The sequence below is a fragment of the Dunckerocampus dactyliophorus genome, chromosome 1, assembly GCF_027744805.1.
Source record: "Dunckerocampus dactyliophorus isolate RoL2022-P2 chromosome 1, RoL_Ddac_1.1, whole genome shotgun sequence".
Taxonomy (NCBI): Eukaryota; Metazoa; Chordata; class Actinopteri; order Syngnathiformes; family Syngnathidae; genus Dunckerocampus; species Dunckerocampus dactyliophorus.
Window position 1 is genome coordinate 13,223,127 of NC_072819.1, and position 20,249 is coordinate 13,243,375.

The 20,249-nt window shown below is 41.2% G+C and overlaps 1 protein-coding gene and 1 non-coding gene across 5 annotated transcripts; one reads left to right on the forward strand and one right to left on the reverse strand.

Moving 5' to 3' along the window:
- Positions 1 to 2,289: 2,289 nt before the first annotated feature.
- On the forward strand, positions 2,290 to 19,829 carry tafazzin (tafazzin, phospholipid-lysophospholipid transacylase). 4 transcript variants are annotated; one of them, XM_054791946.1, is made up of 11 exons: positions 2,290 to 2,350; positions 2,813 to 2,959; positions 3,040 to 3,168; positions 3,237 to 3,282; positions 12,745 to 12,830; positions 12,902 to 12,982; positions 13,153 to 13,194; positions 13,273 to 13,335; positions 14,689 to 14,741; positions 14,821 to 14,898; positions 18,274 to 19,829. In XM_054791946.1, exons 2-11 carry the CDS (start codon positions 2,851 to 2,853, stop codon positions 18,373 to 18,375), a joined length of 789 nt encoding a protein of 262 aa, XP_054647921.1. In that variant the 5' UTR covers positions 2,290 to 2,350; positions 2,813 to 2,850; the 3' UTR covers positions 18,376 to 19,829. The 4 variants fall into 4 exon arrangements, with proteins under 4 accessions (XP_054647921.1, XP_054647927.1, XP_054647944.1 ...); XM_054791952.1 differs by lacking the exon at positions 18,274 to 19,829 and adding an exon at positions 15,357 to 18,245; XM_054791969.1 differs by lacking the exons at positions 14,689 to 14,741; positions 14,821 to 14,898; positions 18,274 to 19,829 and adding exons at positions 13,949 to 14,082; positions 14,328 to 14,669.
- On the reverse strand, positions 6,278 to 6,384 carry LOC129194677 (U6 spliceosomal RNA). The gene has a single exon (XR_008573791.1). It is a non-coding gene; the product is annotated as a U6 spliceosomal RNA (small nuclear RNA).
- Positions 19,830 to 20,249: the final 420 nt, after the last annotated feature.

Consider the following 20,249-nt stretch of genomic DNA (forward strand, 5'->3'; position numbering starts at 1 on the left):
GGTGAAGATGGCTTCACGAAGGGCATCAACTGTCTGGAACTGATGGCCATTTTTATAAACGTCTCTTGCCATCCATCCCCAAATGTTCTCTATGGGATTTAAATGAGGGGAACATGCAGGATGGTCCAAAAGAGTGATGTTATTCTCCCTGAAGAAGTCCTTGGTCACACGAGCATTGTGAACTGCAGCGTTGTCCTGTTGAAAAACCCAGCTGTTACCACACAGATGAGGGCCCTCAGTCATGAGGGATGCCCGCTGCAACATTACCGCCGTTTGACGACCCTGCACCACCTGAAGCTCCGGTGTTCCACTGAATGATAAAGTACCCCAGATCATGATGGACCCCCCCTCCACTGTGCCGGGTAGAAAACATCTCAGGTGGGATCTCCTTGTCATGCCAGTAACGTTGGAAGCCATCTGGACCGTCAAGGTTACATTTTTTCTCATCAGAGAATCAAACTTTTTTCCACCTTTCAATGTCCCATGTTTGATGCTCCCTGGCAAAGTCAAAACGGGCAGTTTCGTGGCGTTGAAGGAGACGAGGTCTTTGAATTCCTTTTTTGTTTTTTAAACCCTTTCCCGCAGATGCCGTCTGATGGTTATTGCGCTGCAGTCGGCACCAGTAAGGGCCTTAATTTGGGTGGAAGACCGCCCTGTGTCTTGATGGACAGCCAATTGGATCCTCCGGCTTAGCGCAGGTGCGATTTTTTTTGGGTCTACCACTTGACTTTTTTGTTCCAATGGAATACAACACATGAATCATTCTTTCACAGTTCCACATGTCCAAAAGGAGTAGGAAGAAAGCTTATTTAATCCAACCCCCCCCCATCCATTCCACATCTAGTACAGTACATGTTGTTCACTTCCTGCATTCCATCTCATATTTTCTATAATAGTCAATGTAATAATAAATAATAAATAACAGTAAAAAAACAAACAAAAAACAAACAAACAAACAAAAATAACGAACCTGACAGAACATCATTAAGACTCTTCTGCCTTGTATTTAGCAAACATCAACTGCTTGTATTGTTTTTTTAATTTGCTCATCTCGGTACATTGTTTGAGTTCCTTACTCAATCCGTTCCATAATTTAATTCCACATACGGAAATGCTGTGGTTTTTCAGCATTGTTCTCGCATATAAATGTTTTAAGTTTAATTTTCCTCTAAGATTATATTTCTCTTCTCCTCTGATAGAGAAATACTGTATGAGGTTTTTGGGTAACAAGTTATTATTAACTTTATGCATTATTCTAGCGGTTTGAAAGAATACTAAATCTGCAAATTTTAATATCTGTGATTTTAAAAATAAAGGGTTTGTATGTTCTCTACACTTTGCATTATGAATGATCCTCACAGATCTTTTTTACAGTACAGTAATTGAGTGAAGATTGCTTTTGTAATTATTACCCCATATCTCCACATTTGACTTTTTTGTTCCATAATGCTCAGGATCTTTCAACAAATGTAGAATGACTGTCTTACTGCGTACAACCTCAGCAGAAAGAGGCCTCCTTGCTTATGCAGCTCCCCAATCCGACTATGTTCTAAAAAGAGAAAGCTTCTGAGCTTTAGCCATCAGGAGGGCATGACAGTGTGAATGCCTAACAGAAAATGAACATTTTGAACAGATTTTGGCTTTTATAGCCTGTGGTCTTAAAGTTTTGATCAGATGATAAACAGCCTATTTCAGTTTAATTGTTTTTTTCAATAAATTACTTTTTCAAAATTCTTTTTGTCTCACTCCCCCTTCTTGTTTTTGCATATTGTAGCTCTACGTAAAACCTCATTAAAGTCCAAATGTTCAAAATGCAATGTCTATCAATTTTTCAACTGGTCTTAAGGTTTTGATCAGGAGTGTATTAGAGTTTCTTATATGTAATGATCCTTTTTATAAAGCCCCAATCCATCTTTAAAGTACTAATGTGAATTATTATCCATTTTTTTGACCGCATAAGCTTCCCCTTAAAGTTGATGAAATGGCAAGATTTGTGAAGTGCCGTTTTTAAAGGCGTTGACCTTTGCCTACATCTACAGCACGCATTACCCAGAAGTCCGTCCTTTTCAACCCCGGAAGTGACTTTTGGACATCTTTAAACGCCTGTTTAATCAAACGCTACCTTTTTAAACATGGGATTTGAAGACGAAGATGAAAAATGAAAGTAAAATGGGGAACACGATGTGTTCGGTGGAAATGATGCAAACTGAAAATTAAAGCGTGAATGTTGCTCCTTTCAGGAGAACTACACTACCCATAATTCATTTCTACCCATAATTCAAAGTGGTATTTTACTTCCGGGTCTTCCTGTACCGTACAGTATTGGCAAGAGGAGAAACAGCAAGTTTAGGTAAATGTTTGTTAATTTTATTTTGTGCTTACAAAATCAGGAATGTAACGTAGATAAGTGTTTACCAACACATAAAAACTAACTAAAAAGTTCGTCGTCTTATTGATCATTTCACCATATCTTCTTAATCATGTCTTACACGTTGATGTATTTACATTTAAGGTTGTGTGAGCTGAATGTCAACCCTAACTGTGTTCGTTTCAGCTAGACTCGTTAATAGGGTGACCTCAATAACACATAACTTGCATACAGTCTTACAGTCTTTTGCAACTGTCTTGTGTCTTAACGTTTTGCCATCTAAAAGATACATAGTATTTTGCAGGTGATGAATACTTATGGGCCAAAGAGCCTCAGCAAAGTTAACGTTTGTTTTCACAGGCGGTCTCTTTAACTCAGAGCAGCCAACATATTCACCCTGTAGTATTTTCAAGCACTCTCAAGCAGGTACTTGTATCACACCAGGTTAACGCATGTGGATGTAGCACTTGTTGAGAGCCGTGATGCCCCTGGAGGTCAGATGGCCGTTCCCGCAATGCCCCGCGTTGGCTTGGAGACTCTCCAGCGCGCTTATCATGGGCATGGTGGGCTCCTACTCCTACTTTTGGACCAGTAAGTTCTGCCTCCCCTAAAAAAACCCCAGCTGCGATACTGAAACGCTCTCACTCGCCACCTTGTTCATCCCATCCTAGAGCACATGAATTGCTTGACCGTCCACAACCAGGAGGTTCTGCTGGAGCTGATTGACCAGCGGCCTCCTGACACGCCCCTCATCACGCTGTCCAATCACCAGTCATGCATGGATGACCCTCACATCTGGGGTAAGGCCAGACCCCAAAGCTCCAGAAGGAAACTATGTCAACTTAATGTGTGTGTTTGTGTGCGGTAGGCATCCTGAAGCTCAGACACTTGTGGACTTTTAACAAGATGCGATGGTAGGTTTTGCTTTCTGTACACTTTTGGTTTAGGTTTACCTCGATAATTTTATCTCACCGGGACAAACTGGATTGTTGTTTTTTTTATTTGAAATGTTTACACATTTACTGCTTACTCAAACACTCCTAAAGTGCGACAATTTGTAGTACAGCGCCCCTCCAAAAAGTTACAGATATTCAGCTGTCGAAGTTTCAAGATGAACCTCAAATTTCAGCATTCACATCCCTGCAAATTCACAGATTTTTGGTGTAAAAACATACTATATATACAATCATGGAAAAAAATTATGTGACCACCCTGGTTTCTTCAGTTTCTTGTTCATGTTAATGCATGGTGCAAGGAAAGGTACATTTGTTTGGATGACAATATAATGATGACAACAAAAATAGTTCATGAGAGTTAAAATTAAAGCTGCAATCTAGCCATTTCCATGGTTTTCATGATCACTTAAGATCACATCAATAGCTATGACATTGTACTGGCAGAAATTTAACTCTTATGAGCTATTTTTGTTGTCATCATTATATTTGTCCAAACAAACTTACCTTTAATTGCACCATGCATTAAAATGAGCAAGAAACTCAAGAAACAAGGGTGGTCTAATAATCTTTTTCCATGACTACAGACCCTTTCCAAAAAATTAGAATGTCATGGAAAAGTTGTTTAATTTCCATAATTCCATTCAAAAAGTTAAACTTTCATAGATTATAGATTCAGGGCCCACAATTTAAACGATTTCAAGTATTTATTTGTTTATTTTTACATAATTTGGGCTTCCAGCTCATTAAACCCACGAAAACAGGAATTCAAAAAATTTGAATACTGTGAAGAAATCAGCCCAAATTTTGCAGGGCATGAATGTTTTAAACTGAGTGTCACACACTAATCATCTACTAAACTCAAATCACCTGCACAGGCTTCCCCAGGTGTCATTAAATTGTTTCAGTTTGGTTCAATTGTCTCATTTCGGTTCAATATGGGGAAGACTGCAGACATGACAACTGGCCAGAAGACCATCATTGATACCCTCCATAGGATGGGTAAGCCACAAAAGTTCATAGCTAAGGAGGCTGGTTGTTCACAGAGTGCTGTGTCCAAGCATATTAATGGAAAGTCTAGAGGAAGGGTAAAATGTGGCAGGAGAAGATGCACCGGCAAAAGAGAAGACCGTGGGCTTCAGTGGATTATCAAACAGGGAAGATTCAAGAATCTGGCAGAGATCCAGAAAGAGTGGAATGAGGCGGGAGTCACAGCTTCAAAAAATACCACATTCAGACGCATCCGGGAGATGGGCTACAACTGTGGGGTTCCTCGGGTCAAGCCACTTCTGAACCTGAGCCAACGTAGGAAGCGTCTCCACTGGGCCAAGGAGAAGAAGGACTGGACTGTTGGCCAGTGGTCCAAGGTCCTCTTTTCCGATGAAAGTAAAGTGTGCCTTTCATTTGGGAATCAAGGTCCAAGGGTTTGGAGGAAGACGGGTGAGGAACAGAACCCAAGCTGCCTGAGGTCCAGTGTGAAATATCCACAGTCCGTCATGATTTGGGGTGCAATGTCCGGTGCAGGTGTTGGTAAACTCTGCTTTCTTAAATCCAAGGTCACCGCAACAGTCTACCAGAATGTTTTAGAGGACTTTATGATTCCTTCTGCTGAGGATCTGTATGGAGATGCAGATTTCATCTTCCAGCAGGACCTGGCCCCTGCCCATATCGCCAGAAGCACCAAAACCTGGTTTGATGCCCATGCCATCACAGTGCTTGACTGGCCAGCCAACTCACCGGACCTAAACCCCATTGAGAATCTATGGGGTATTCTCAAGAGGAAAATGAGGGGCACCAGACCCAACAACAAAGAAGAGCTGACAGCAAGCATCAAGGAAATCTGGGCTTCCATAACTCCCAGGCAATGCCACAGGCTGATTGCTTCAATGCCACGTGGCATCGAGGCAGTGATTAAGGCAAAGGTATTCCCAACCAAGTATTGAAGATTGACATATCGTTTTGAAAGTACCATATTTTGATTGATTTGATGTGATCCTAATTTCTTTCTTTTTTTTCCTGCAATAACTGAGAAGTAAAGGGTGATTTCTTCATAGTATACTAATTTTTTGAATTCCTGTTTTCGTGGGTTTTATGAGCTGGAAGCCCAAATTACGTAAAAATAAACAATTAAACACTTGAAATCGTTTAAATTTTGGGCCCTGATTCTATAATCTATGAAAGTGTAACTTTTTGAATGGAATTATGGAAATTAAACAACTTTTCTATGGCATTCTAATTTTTTGGAAAGGGTCTGTATGTAGTTTTGCAATAGCTGCAGACCTGAAAAATGTCTGAAAAGTTGACCCTATGGAAAAGTAGCTTTTTTTTGTCATCCTTGAGTCCAGTCAGGACCCTAGATTGATTTGTAATGTGCTTGGCTCACCTCCCACACCAGAAAAGTGCTCTTCCAGCAACTTAAAAAAACGACAAACAACAACTTGAAAAATTTTGGGACAATAATCGAAAATGTATTTTTTGGAAAAGTGACGTTTTTGTCATCTTTGGGTCCTGTTTGGACGCCAGATTCATGTGTGGTGGGTTTGGGCCACCTCACGGACCACAAACATTTGGTTTACCTCCCCCGATCAGACTGGATTGGAGTTGTTTAACAGGAAAGTAGCTGCTTTCACAGTCACTTGAAACTCTCATGCATTGGAAAAGTGGTGTTTTTTCCTGATGAATCTGTGGTAGATTTGGCCGACCTCCCAGACCAGAAAAGTGTTGTTCCAGCAACTTAAAAGTAGGTGATTTCACAATCTCATAAAATTGCTTAAATTTGACCGATGGGAACAGTGGCGTTTTCTGCCATCTTTGGGTACGGCCGCGTCCCCAGATGAATGTGTGCTGGGTTTGGCACACCTCCCGGACCAGAAAAGTGAAGTTTCAGCATCACAATAACAGGGGTTACTCAAAAAAAAAAAACAATGCTGTGATAACAGTTCGTGTTATAAATGGAAAAAATGAGGAACGCTTCACGAATTTGCGTGTCATCCTTGCGCCAGGGGCCATGCTAATCTTCTCTGTATCGTTCCAATTTTAGTATATGCGTTACCGAAGTAGCGCAACGGGTCAAGGACAGATGTCGGTATAAGTAGGCTGCTCTCTGCCAACACTTCTACAGTCATGGTGGCAGTAAACATGTCACTTAAATGTTAAAAGGCTGCAATCACTGGTATATGCAGCTGCCTATAGTTTGATTGTTCATGAAACCGAAGCTCGTAGTGCTCACAAAGAAATGTTAAAATGGCACTTTGTGCTAGACTGACCGGGGTTGATGTGTAGTATATGCAAATACATTTGACATCAGACCGCGAGCATTGGTTCAAAATTGCCCTGCCTCATCACAGCAAGGCCAATGACAGCTGATATCAATGACATTTGCATGTGCCTCCCCCAATCAGACTGACTCGGAGTTGTTTAACTGGAAAGTAGCTGCTTTCACATTCACTTGAAACTCTCATGCGTTGGAAAAGTGGTGTTTTTTCCTGATAAATCTGTGGTGGGTTTGGCCGACCTCCCAGACCAGAAAAGTGCTGTTTCAGCAGCTTGAAAATACGAAATTTTGCGTCAGATTTGGACCTGAAAAATGGCCAAAAATTGATCCCCTGCAAAATTGCCTTTTTTGGTCATCTTTGGATCCAGCTGGGACCCCAGATGAATATTGGGTTTGGCCCACCTCCCGGACTAGAAAAGTGCTGTTTAAGAAACTTGTAAATATGCAATTTTGCAACAGCGGCAGACCTGAAAACAGGCAGCCTGAGAAAACGTCTGAAAATTAACCAGTTGGTTAAGTGGCGTTTTTGCCATCTTGGGGTCATGCCGGGACCCCCGATGAATGTGTGGTGGGTGTGGCCTACCTCTTGCACCAGAAAAGTGCAGTTTCACCAACTTAAAAATACAGACCCTTTCCAAAAAATTAGAATGTCATGGAAAGTTGTTTAATTTCCATAATTCCATTCAAAAAGTTAAACTTTCATAGATTATAGATTCAGGGCCCACAATTTAAACGATTTCAAGTATTTATTTGTTTATTTTTACATAATTTGGGCTTCCAGCTCATTAAACCCACGAAAACAGGAATTCAAAAAATTAGAATACTGTGAAGAAATCAGCCCAAATTTTGCAGAGCATGAATGTTTTAAACTGAGTGTCACACACTAATCATCTACTAAACTCAAATCACCTGCACAGGCTTCCCCAGGTGTCATTAAATAGCTTCAGTTTGGTTCAATTGTCTCAGTTGGGTTCAATATGGGGAAGACTGCAGACATGACAACTGGCCAGAAGACCATCATTGATACCCTCCATAGGATGGGTAAGCCACAAAAGTTCATAGCCAAGGAGGCTGGTTGTTAACAGAGTGCTGTGTCCAAGCATATCAATGGAAAGTCTAGAGGAAGGGCAAAATGTGGCAGGAGAAGATGCACCAGCAAAAGAGATGACCGTGGGCTTCAGCGGATTATCAAACAGGGAAGATTCAAGAATCTGGCAGAGATCCAGAAAGAGTGGAATGAGACGGGAGTCACAGCTTCAAAAACCACCACATTCAGACGCATCCAGGAGATGGGCTGCAACTGTCGGGTTCCTCGGGTCAAGCCACTTCTGAACCTGAGCCAAAGTAGGAAGCGTCTCCACTGGGCCAAGGAGAAGAAGGACTGGACTGTTGGCCAGTGGTCCAAGGTCCTCTTTTCCGATGAAAGTAAAGTGTGCCTTTCATTTGGGAATCAAGGTCCAAGGGTTTGGAAGAAGACGGGTGAGGAACAGAACCCAAGCTGCCTGAGGTCCAGTGTGAAATATCCACAGTCCGTCATGATTTGGGGTGCAATGTCCGGTGCAGGGTCTGCTTTCTTAAATCCAAGGTCACTGCAACAGTCTACCAGAATGTTTTAGAGGACTTCATGATTCCTTCTGCTGAGGATCTGTATGGAGATGCAGATTTCATCTTCCAGCAGGACATGGCCCCTGCCCATATCGCCCGAAGCACCAAAACCTGGTTTGATGCCCATGCCATCACAGTGCTTGACTGGCCAGCCAACTCACCGGACCTAAACCCCATTGAGAATCTATGGGGTATTCTCAAGAGGAAAATGAGGGGCACCAGACCCAACAACAAAGAAGAGCTGACAGCAAGCATCAAGGAAATCTGGGCTTCCATAACTCCCAGGCAATGCCACGGGCTGATTGCTTCAATGCCACGTGGCATCGAGGCAGTGATTAAGGCAAAGGGATTCCCAACCAAGTATTGAAGATTGACATATCGTTTTGAAAGTACCATATTTTGATTGATTTGATGTGATCCTAATTTCTTTCTTTTTTTTTCCTGCAAAAACTGAGAAGTAAATGGTGATTTCTTCACAGTATTCTAATTTTTTTAATTCCTGTTGTCGTGGGTTTTATGAGCTGGAAGCCCAAATTATGTAAAAATAAACAAATAAACACTTGAAATCGTTTAAATTGTGGGCCCTGAATCTATAATCTATAAAAGTTTAACTTTTTGAATGGAATTATGGAAATTAAACAACTTTTCAACAACATTTCGGACATATGCGTGTTCGAAATAAATTAAACCAAACCAAACCAAACCATTCAAATTTTTTGGAAAGGGTCTGTATACAGTGGTGTGAAAAAGTGTTTGCCCCCTTCCTGATTTCATGTTTTTTTTGCATGTTTGTCACACTTACTGTTTCAGATCATCAAACATATTTAATTAGTAATCAGTGACAGCGCATCTGAACGCAAAATGCAGCTTTTAAATGAAACTTTTTATTATTAATAAACCTATAAATAAACCTATAAACCTACATGGCCCTGTGTTTTTTAACAGAGATTAATTGAGATCTATCAGTTGGGAAAAAGTTATAAAGCCATTTCAAAAACTTTGGGACTCCAGCGAACCACAGTGAGAGCCATTATCAACAAAGGGCGAAAACATGGAACAGCACAGTTTCCCCTAGGATTTTTTTGAAGCTGTGGTGGTGGGCTGCATGGGAGGCAGACTGCCGCCGCTGTGTCGTGCCACTGCTGCGTCGCTGTGGCAGGAATTTTATTTTTTTTTTTAATTTACTGTCTGTGATAATGTCAACATTAGAGTCATTTTCACAGGCTTGAACAACAAATGCATTAATTAACTTTAAATGCCTTTCTCTCTGCCTTTTCTTCCACTCAAGTGCCAACAGGGCAGACAGGTGATTCCGGTGCATGTTTTTCAAAATAAAGTGTAGTGAAACGTTTTTATATTTGATATTTTGATATTTGATATGTTATTTCAAATTAATTGTGGTCAACAGAAAGGCAACAAATCTTTCACTCAGCCGGATTGTTGATCTGTGTATGCAAGGTCTCTTGCAATACGCCATTGCTGCTGAGGTTGGGCGTTGATCCTGAGGGTTATGGAACAAAAAAGTCAGTGGTAGACCGACCCTGAGTCGGACGATCCAAGGGGGTTTAGCTGTGTTCTGAAACTTTTGATCAACCGATGAAAAGTTTCACTTTAATGGTTGTTTGCAAAAAATTGCTTACTGGGAAATGTTTTTGTCGCACTCTCTTTGTCGCACTTTTTGCATTGCTTGGTTAAGCACTGGTTAGAAGCTCCTTAAGATTCAACAGTGCAAAATGTAAATTCATTACATTTTTCAGCTGGACTTAAAATTATGATCAGGCATATATATATATATATATATATATATAGTGGCAGTATTTGGAGCAACTTTAGACGGAGATGGAGGCGGCGCCGCAGGAGACTGAATCGTACACTGAAGTGTACATGAGGTTCATAGTAACATTTCTATGAAACAATCACGTATGGACCATCGGGTAAAGCATGATTCTGGAATGTACACAAATTATCAATTGGAATTTCATGGAATTTTAATTCTACTTTCTTTAATTTCAATTTGAATTGCAATTCTACTTCCTGTTTGGAACCTCAATTCAAATTCATGCATTGTTAGCTTCCTTCGTCACTATTAATTGCCATAATTAAAGAGAGATGGTAAGTGCTGAATCTAATCGACGTGTTACAACAATACCTTTTATTGCAAATGTTGATCCAAAATCAAAGGAGAACAACAACGTTGAGCTGGCCAGGAGGATTTGGAGGAGGAGGGAGCCTGCGTAGCGTACGTAGGCTTTATTAGCGTGTCAAAAATAGACATTTTTGTGGGCATCTCAATTACCTGCATTTTTTCACTATTCGCTAGTGATCTCAGAACCTAACCCCCATGAATAGCAGGGATGTATTGTATCACCTTTACACGTGAACCTAATTTGACCTTCTCCAAACTTTTGAAAGCAGATGTCCAACTGTTCAGTTTTTTAGTACTTTTTGTAGAGCTTGCTTTACTCTGATCGGGAAGACCTGGGTTCGATTCTCCCCTGGGCATTTCTGTGTGGAGTTTGCATGTTCTCCCCGTGTGCGTGTGGGTTTTCTCCGGGTACTCCGGCTTCCTCCCACATTCCAAAAACATGCAGGTGAGGTTGATTGACGACTCTAAATTGCTCATAGGTATGAATGTGAGTGTGAATGGTTGTTTGTCTATATGTGCCCTGCGATTGGCTGGCGATCAGTCCAGGGTGTACCCCGCCTGTCGCCCGAAGTCAGCTGGGATAGGCTCCTGCATGCCCCCGCGACCCTAATGAGGAAGAAGCGGTATAGAAAATGGATGGATGGATGGATGGATGCTTTACTCTGACAAGGAGTGGAAGGTTAAAATATACACTTTTTTGGCTTTTAAAAAAAATGTTCACGGAAAAGCCTGTGACTCTTGCAGTCTCTCTGTATTCTGTTGAAACCTGCGGATAACACATCCATTCACACTCTACAGCTCAGTGGCCTCTTCCCTCTGACAACAATCTGTTTGCAATCTCTCAATGGCGAAGTACTGTTTTTACTGTTAGTAACTTTACTGTTACTGTTACTGTTTGTACTGTTTTTTATTGTTAGGTGTGATCTTCTAGTGTATTTCCTCAGAGAAAACTATGTCTGATTTTTTTATTATCGCGTGAGGTACATATTTTTTTACTGCACCTTAGGAGAATTCACCTTCACTTTCATTGTACCTGTTACAGTGATAATAAAAGCATTCTTATTGCTATTCAAAAGTTTCAGGAATGCCAAATTAAGGTTATTGTGCATTTTAGGTTCATCCTGAAATTTCACCCAAAAGCTGAATATCCCAAACTTTATGTGAGTAGTCAAACCATTGTCGTGCGTGACGTCACGTGACACTTCAGCTGAACAAGTGAGCATCCAAAGCAGGGGTCTCCAACCTATCCACGGGCCGGGCCAAATCAGGCTGTGGAAAACTTGGAAAAATAATATAGAAAGCCCATAGTTTTTGCATGTTTACGTCGTGTTTAATTGTTTCACAGAGCATTTATTTCCAGCGATCCTTGACAGCATGATAGTTGTGTACTCCGAGACAAATCTGATGATTCCACTATGAGACTTTTATATTTTTCCCGTTTTTCTTTCATCTCATTGTTGTTCCCAAATGCTGGTGCTGGGTGTAAATGCATAAAGGTGAGCTTTCATGACGTTATTATGTGTGTGTTGAGTGCTAGTGTTCATATTTATTTGATGTCAAGTTAATTTGTGCTAACACACTGGCTGTTACCCACACATCAAAACACAATGTGATAATCTTCTCACTGGAAAACAAACTCCAGGTTCGTACCAGTGGTGACTGTGCTCATTTTCTGCTTTTAATTTGATGTTGTTGGAAGTGCCACACTTTTCATGTGAACGCCGCGAGTGTGTTGGTGGTCGTCGTTCTTCCTTCATGTCAAGCTTTCACAACACCAGTGGTCATTTTAATAAGACCATCGGATATACAGTATATTGTTTTATACACAACACATAAATAAATAGCATTACATTAATAATATATATAATATTGCACTTTACATTTTGGCAATCTCAAAAGTGCTACAGAGTAAAAATTGAGGTTTATAAAAAAAAGCAGGAGTATAGTTATGAAATAAAAATTAAAACTAAACTTATACACAATATTTTTAAAAATGACTTTTTGACTTTTTAGGTCTCTTTTAAAAACCTCTACAGTATATGGGCCCTTAGCAAGCTTTTGTTAAGTTAATATTTTGATGCTGGTTGAACTGATGTTAGCGTATTTCTCCGGGGGTGTTCAACTTTAGTGGTTCCTCTGCATCCCTTCTTAGACACATTTATGATTTTTTTTTTTTTTTGTCAAATGTTTTAGCAACCACCCCACAAGGTACAGCAACTACAGTCAATACGTTTATAGTGCACATACTAGCACTATAACGCCACAGGCGAGACATTACATTGAACTACAGAGAGCTAGCATAGCAAAATACCTTTTTGAAACATGTCTCCATCCACTTGTATTGGAATATTAGAGAACAATCTTGTCAGTGACTCTATCTTCTGGTGGATGTGGGTAGGACCCCAGCAGCGTCTGACATCTGCTTCACAAGAGAGTTGCACTCTCGATTCTTCAGCAGAGGAAAGTGTGTTCCTGTCTGCAGAGGTGAGCGCTGCCAGCTCTGTCATTGACTGTCGTACTTCACTACCATATTTTTTATTTTGTTCCATCTTCAGGAGATGGCGTTTACCAGAAGGGAATGGATTTTGTTCTCGATAAACTGAACAGAGGGGAGTGGGTGCACATTTTTCCAGAAGGTAGGCTTATCAGCTTATACTTGGACTGGGCTGAGTTCGGAACTTCACAGCTATAATAGAGTGGTTTAAACTATGGTTGTCCATGAGATACATTCATATACAGTGCCAATCAAAAGTTTGGAGACTCATGCTGGGGCAAAAGACAAATGTTCCTATTGTTGATTTTCCAGGTAAAATCAACATGACTGAAGAATTCATGAGGTTAAAATGGGGTGAGTGTGCAAAGCATGATGCCAGTGCATGCGACTTGCTGAAATTAAACTACCACAAACCTCTGGCTTGTGTTGCAGGTGTTGGACGCCTCATAGCAGAGTGCACCCTCAATCCCGTCATCCTGCCACTTTGGCACGTGGGTAAGTGACACGTGCCTGTCCCGATTTAACACAGCCAAGCATTACGAAACTTCAGAGTTGTAATCGTTGTACCTTGGTTAAGAATGTGACTTAAAGGGATAGTTTGTGTTTTTTTACATGAAGTTGTATGACATCCCCATCAGCAGTGTAGTGCATCAACTGTGACTTTCCCACCACTTTGTCCCGTGAGCCGAGTTGTGGTTGGTTTTTGGTTTTGAGGAAAGTAGATTCAGCTAGTCGGTGGGGTCACTTGAGTAAAGCATTTTTCTTCTCAATACAATATGCGTACAAAAGAGTAATACATTTGCATCACAAAACCGTTTTTCATGAAAAAGTCAGACCTCACAATCGATTTTGGTTATTTTCTCTTCGTTCGTATCACTGCGTGCTGTTTAGATGCGCGGATGACGACTGCTGCGACGCAAGAGAGTTCAACTGAGAGCTACAGTATAGGCTAGAGTGGTATTGTCACAAAAAAGATCTACAAAAATGATGCGGCCATGTAATTATTTGGGCTGTAACAACAGAATGTGTTGAATCGCCTTATATAGTCCATCCTGTCACGGACATTGCTATTGGACAACTTTGGCTTCTTTCCCTATTTGCTATAAAGTGGGAATGAAAGTGGCCAGGATGAAACCGCTTCATGTGTGTAATACACACTTCAGCAAGAAGGCTTACATTCGTACACGCCCATGACAGTGGAAGAAACATGTTTTGAAGTGTTCTGTTCTTCCAGCACCCCAGGTAAGAACTAGCTATAATTAGATGGCACCTATTAGCACCTTGTTTACAAGGGTATGATACAATGGTGTCATACTGTACTCAGAATATGCTATCAAGAATCAGCTATGCAGCAAATCACCAAATGTCAGTGAAGCTGCTACATAACATGACATTATATGATGACATTATATGAGGTCTGTGTCACAGTTTGCTCTCTCTGTGCCCTCTGCACTTCCCTGCCTTCTCCTGGGTGTTCTTTGTTGCAGGAGCCCTTTCTCCGGCTGGAGGCGGGACTACCGGGCGCACCTTCCCCTGGCCTACACACGCGTAACAGTCTGACTCTTTTGTGGAAAACGGTTTTGTGATGCAAATGTATTACTTTTTTGAACACATATTGTTTTGAGAAACAAAACTCTACTAAGGTGACCCCACCAACTAGCCGGAGCTACTTTCCTCAACACCGAAAACCGACCAGAACTCGGCTCAAGGCATTGAAGTGCGAGAACAGTCACTGTTGATACACTACACTGCTGATAGGGAAGTCATACAACTTCATGTCAAAAAATCCAAACTATTCCTTCAAAACGTTTTTTAAATAGTGAAAAAAACCTTCACCTTGTGTGTCAGGTTTGAGTGACGTCCTGCCCAACATGACTCCCTACATTCCTCGGATCGGCAAGGTAATGAGGAACATTTTCATGCTTTTTGTCCGCTTGTGGCCTGAGCAACGACAGCTGTGAGTGTTTGTTTGCTTCCCAGAGAATCACCATCCTCGTGGGGAAACCTTTCAGCGTCAAAGACCTGGTAGAAAACCTCCGAGCTGAGGATAAAAGCCAGGTGAGAACAATGGGCCTCATTCACGAAAAGTTCTTACGCACAAATCTGTTCTTAAAGCCTTATTACGAAGATTTTTGGCATTCATGAAACGTGTGCTTAACTCACAGTTCTTAGATCTAAGAACAAATTCTACGAAGGCTCAGGAGGACTCTTACGCACAAGCAAAGCTTGCACTTTCAATGCGCAATCGCCCTCATGATGTATTTTGCAACCTGATCCCAAAAAATGTAGTGCAAATAAAATATCCCAACAATTATTTATCATCAAAACAACTAAAATATACTCCATCGATAAATATACGTATATTCAAATCCCAATTCATCAAAAAAAAAAAGTAGCTGGCTGGACGTGCGCTGCGCAGAGAGAGAATGTAAAGGGACCATTAGATTTATTTGCTGAAAGCCACGAATATTTGATGTCCTGCTTCAGGCTTCAGGCTTCCCTCTCTGTTCTTGCAGGTGTTCAGGATCATCAGAATAACATCGCAATGAAACGTGGTGTGCCTATTGCGCACGTAGCACCCCCAGATAACGACATGCGCCCCCAGCCATGTCTTGAGCCAGAGCACGGGGCTGCTGTATTAATTAGGCAGCGTCTTATCAAATGTAACCACAGAAAAAATAAATTGTCACACACAAACTGTGTATTTTGACTTTATTTTTCCATCATGATTGTGTAAATATTTTCTAGAGTTTCCGAAATGGTTTGGTTTCTGATTGATGGTCCACCTCTCGTTTCCTCCCCTCCGGTGCAGTCCAATCTTTTTTTTTTTTAGTCTATTTTAAGTCAAAACACTTCTTTTTAACCTCTGCGGTGGTGCGTTTCTCCGTGGAAACGGCATTTATGTTTCCCGCAATGGTGCTCCATGCCGACTCTTTTTGGATGGCCTGATGACCGGTGGATACACGTGAAAATAAGGTGGTCTTGTGTTCGGTCACTCCTTGTAAAAGCACCTCTATTTCTGTACAATTGAAGTTTTTCTTTCGTTTGTTGTCCAGCTGCTCCTCAGTCTTGCCCTTGCGCGTTGCCATCTCCGCCTCCAGCTGCCCGTTGCGCACGGCACATTTTTTACCTTGTATGGGAAATAATAGGCGGTGACCTATGCAAATTAGGGCTCACATGCACGGGCATCGCAGTTGGCATTCATCAACCTAAGAACACCGGTGCGAACGATTATCCCTACTTAAGAACGTGTCGTGAATGTGGCGCAGTTTCCAACCCACGCCTTCTTAAGTACACTTCTTAAGAAGACTTTTAAGAAGATTTTCGTGAATGAGGCCCAATGTTTGTTGTTCCATTCAGCATCCATTCGTCTAATTTTTTTTTTTAACATTCTTGATTGTCAGGCGAGTGTAAACGAAGTCAACCTCAGATTTGTTTGGATTTGTGGAAACATTTTCCATAGGAAATGATGTCAATAGAAATACTCTGTTCCAGTGTCAAACCATGGCCGCCATAGAAGCTTTATTAAGTGTCACATTTTAACATTATTAACTGTCATACAAGTGTACAAAGAAGTTAACCACTATTAAAAGCATCACCAAAAGTCAAAGAGAGAGCAAAACATGCAGAGTCAATCGCTGAACTGATTTTTTTGTTGCATACACTGGCGTCCGACATTTTGTGCGACTTTAGTCTTTTTTTTCCTTAACATTTTGGTGAAATTCGAAATTGTACATTGCCCAGGGCATTGTCTTTAGAGCAGCGGTGTCCAAAGTGCAGCCCTCAGCTTGTTTTTTTTTTTTTTTATTAGCCCTTAACACATTCCAAATATACAATTAAGCTAAAAATGGAAATGTTATATTCGCACTTATAAAACGATTCCTTATAGCCGAATACAATGTGCTTTTTTAATAGCCTTCTCGGGTTCTATATGATGTCTTTCTGGTTTCCTGACATGATGTTCGATAATGATATGTTGTAACAGAGTCCTTCATCTACAAGTCCCCCATATGCTCATCTCCTGATTCAAATGGCCTTTTGTGTTTAGGCAACTTAGCCTCTCGTTTTAGATTAGTCCTCCCCTCACATATGAACATCCTATATAGCAGGGCCCCTCAATAGGCAGCCACTTATTTGTGGCCCCTAAACTGTTATTCCTTCACTATATGTTTTGTTTGGGTCAGCGCACGTATACCGGGACTTGTCTCCATGCCAACGATACACAGACAGCCTGTTACTGCATCAAACAGAGGTCACTGCTGTGTGTAATTTTTAAGTTTCACTTTCGTTTTTGGAGCAGTTCACATGTTGACACTTCCGCAACTGTCGGAGCCTCGATTGCACGAAAACGGCGTGTTCCAAGTCTGCTGAAAAGTGGACGGCGAAAATTGTAATGGAAAGAAAATTTGACTCAAACATTTGCATTCATTCCAGGAGATGATGGCTGTGATGCAGACTGTGTCCACTTTCAAATGCCATTAGGATAGGATTTTTAAGAGACGTTTTCTTAGAATTCAGAGGAAAGAACAACAAAACTAAGCACACTAAGGTTGTAATAGCAAGCCTGTTGCCGGAAAGTCAGTTGGGATAGGCTCCAGCATGCCCCCGCGACCCTAAAAGAGGAGAAGCGGTATAGAAAATGGATGGATGGATGGAAGCTGTTGGGCCCTATAATTTCCACATTAACAGAATTGCCGAATTGGCCAATGAAAACTAAATCTACTGTTAAACACGGAATCTTGCAGAAATTGACAATGTGAATGACATGCTGTCATCATGAGGAGAAGGAACGTTTGTGGGGGGAAAATATTTCCCCAGCGGACCACTCATTCATGGCGTATTTGCTTACAAACACTAACCCGACCCCTCCCAAATTAAACATGGTGAAATAACCACCTGAGACAGCAGAAAAGCCGGCGAAAAACTTAGAACCTCATCTCTTACTCGTCACCGAGCATGACTGGAAGCTGGCTGTGTTAGCTTAGTTTCGCAGAGCGTGTTAGTGCGGCTATATGTGTGCGACTCAGACTGTATGAGTGCATTTACACCGTGTTGTGTTTTACCGCTTGTTAATAAAGTGATCGTACTTATAATGCTCTGTTGATGGTGTTTGTGTGGTAAGATAAGTTAAAAAGGTTGAAGCTGTGTATTTTGAGTACCCCTGGGTCACTTGAAAAAAAACACATTGGGCCCCCTTGTAATTGTCCTAACTTTCATAATGTGATGAGATAAAGGTGACATGTTGATACTGATAACTAGTAAAACACACCCCTCACCCCCACACACAAAAATACAAACATAAAGATGGCCTAAGTGTACTTGGAAAACGGTTGGACGCCCCCGCTTTTGAGGTTCCACTCTCCTGTGTTGGCAGATGTCACATGTATGCAGGAAATCTTCATGCCCCTGTCTTTATTAATTTTGTCATTTCAGTTGGAAATGAGGAAGACGTTGACTGACTTCATCCAGGTGGAGTTCCATAGCCTTAAAAACCAAGCCGAGGCACTCCACGGTCAGAACCAGACAGAATCCTGAACCAAGGAAACCTGTTGATCTTGGAAAGGACAACATTTTAAGCTCTCAAGCCATTGATTTTACAGAAGGACCTCAATGAACAGAACTCAGCAGTCAGCAAGAAAACATGCTGCACGTCAGCCAAGTGGGACTGAACATGAACCAGTAGTGTGCATTCTCCGTGCATGTGCACACATGGACTGACACTGAAGCGCATGGTCTCCTCCAGGGGTGTCCAAAGTGCCGGCAGGGGGCCATTTTTGGTCCACAGCTTGTTTTTTTTATTGGCCCTGTGCATATTCTTAAAATAAGATTAATAAAATGATATACTGTATTATTACACTAATAACCATTTGGTTTGTGTACTACAACACAAACCGAAGATGTCAATGTTTTATTCAAATACCTTGGTATACAATGCTCACAAAAAGTTAGCGATATTCGGGTGAAGCTTCAGGATGAACCTAAAATGCACTATAACCTTTACAGGTGAACTTAATTTGATCTTCTCTAGACTTTTGAAGGCGCATGTCGAACTTTTTGATGTTTCAGTGCTTTTTGCACAGCGTTTCAGTGACTCTTCCAGTCTCTGTATCTCTGTTGTAACCTGCTGATGACACTCTGTGACATTAAGCTCAGTGGCCACTTCCCTCTGAGAACATCCTGGTTGCAGCCTTTTAGTGATGGCAAGGTACTGTTGGTCACTTGTTAGGTGTGGTCTTGCTATTATGATGTCTGTGAACAGGACTGTTCAGGACACCTGTTCAGCCGTTCAGCTCCTTGTTATAGAACAGCAAGTTGTGCAAAAAGCGCTGAAACGTTGAACAGTTGGACATTCAAAAGCTTTGAGAAGGTCAAGCTATGTTGTAAAGGTTATAGTGCATTTTAGGTCATCGTGAAATTTCAGCCAAAAGTCGAATATCTCTAACTTTTTATGAGTAGCATATGCTGACCTACATTGGATTGGGTTTAACATAGTTAATTATACAGTATCAACGCGTAGGGTAAACCGTGCTAATTTTCTTTTAATGGTCTCCGGGGACTCCGGTTTCCTCCCACATTCCAAAAACATGCATGTTAGGTTAATTGGCGACTCTAAATTGTCCATAGGTATGAATGTGAGTGTGAATGGTTTTTTGTCTATATGTGACCTGCGATTGGCTGGCGACCAGTCCAGGGTGTACCCCACCTGTTGCCCAAAGTCAGCTGGGATAGGCTCACGTGCCCCCGCAACCTAAAGAGGAGAAGCGGTATAGAAAATGGATGGATGGATGGATGGTATTTGTGGTATTTGATGGTTATGTTCTATTCCTCTTTCATGTTTTCCACCTTTGCTCACCTCTAATCCAATCCAATACGTGTCATTGTTTTTTTGCACAGTAGAAGATTGTCGTTTTGGAAAAAGACGTTCTCACACCAGCTCCTTTCTGCCCAATGTGGAAGCCAATAAACCTTTGGACGTTTTTACCTTTGAACCCTGGTGTGGTCTTTGCAGTGTGTTTTCTCTCCTAACATGATCTGCTATAAATACAAAAATAATGATGTTAGTACCGTTATTGTTCTCCAGTAACGGATAATCAAATTAATGACTATTTCAAACGATACAAAGCCGTGACCAACAGTGAAATACGGAGCGATATTATACACTGATCAATGGATAATCTGGATCTCGTTTCAGGCGTCATTGTTCATTGCTACACAAGAAATTAAATAGCCAGTCAACAAAAACGGTGATTGCTCAGTCTCAGGAAAACACTGCCCCCAAGTGTTTTGGGGTAGAATTGCAAGTCACGAGCTCAGCCCTCAACCTAATCTCATAAAACATCTCTCAACAGCACACCCACTACAAAGCTAAATCTAAATTGAAGGTTTGTTTTAAAAAGTAATGGAATAAT

Excerpts from the sequence above, each read along its gene's own strand:
- tafazzin (XM_054791946.1), top strand. The coding sequence starts at position 2,851 with ATGCCCCTGGAGGTCAGATGGCCGTTCCCGCAATGCCCCGCGTTGGCT. Across the intron at positions 12,983-13,152 it reads GGTGCACATTTTTCCAGAAG|GTAAAATCAACATGACTGAA; the intron begins GTAGGCTTATCA and ends TTGATTTTCCAG. Across the intron at positions 14,742-14,820 it reads ACATTCCTCGGATCGGCAAG|AGAATCACCATCCTCGTGGG; the intron begins GTAATGAGGAAC and ends TTTGCTTCCCAG.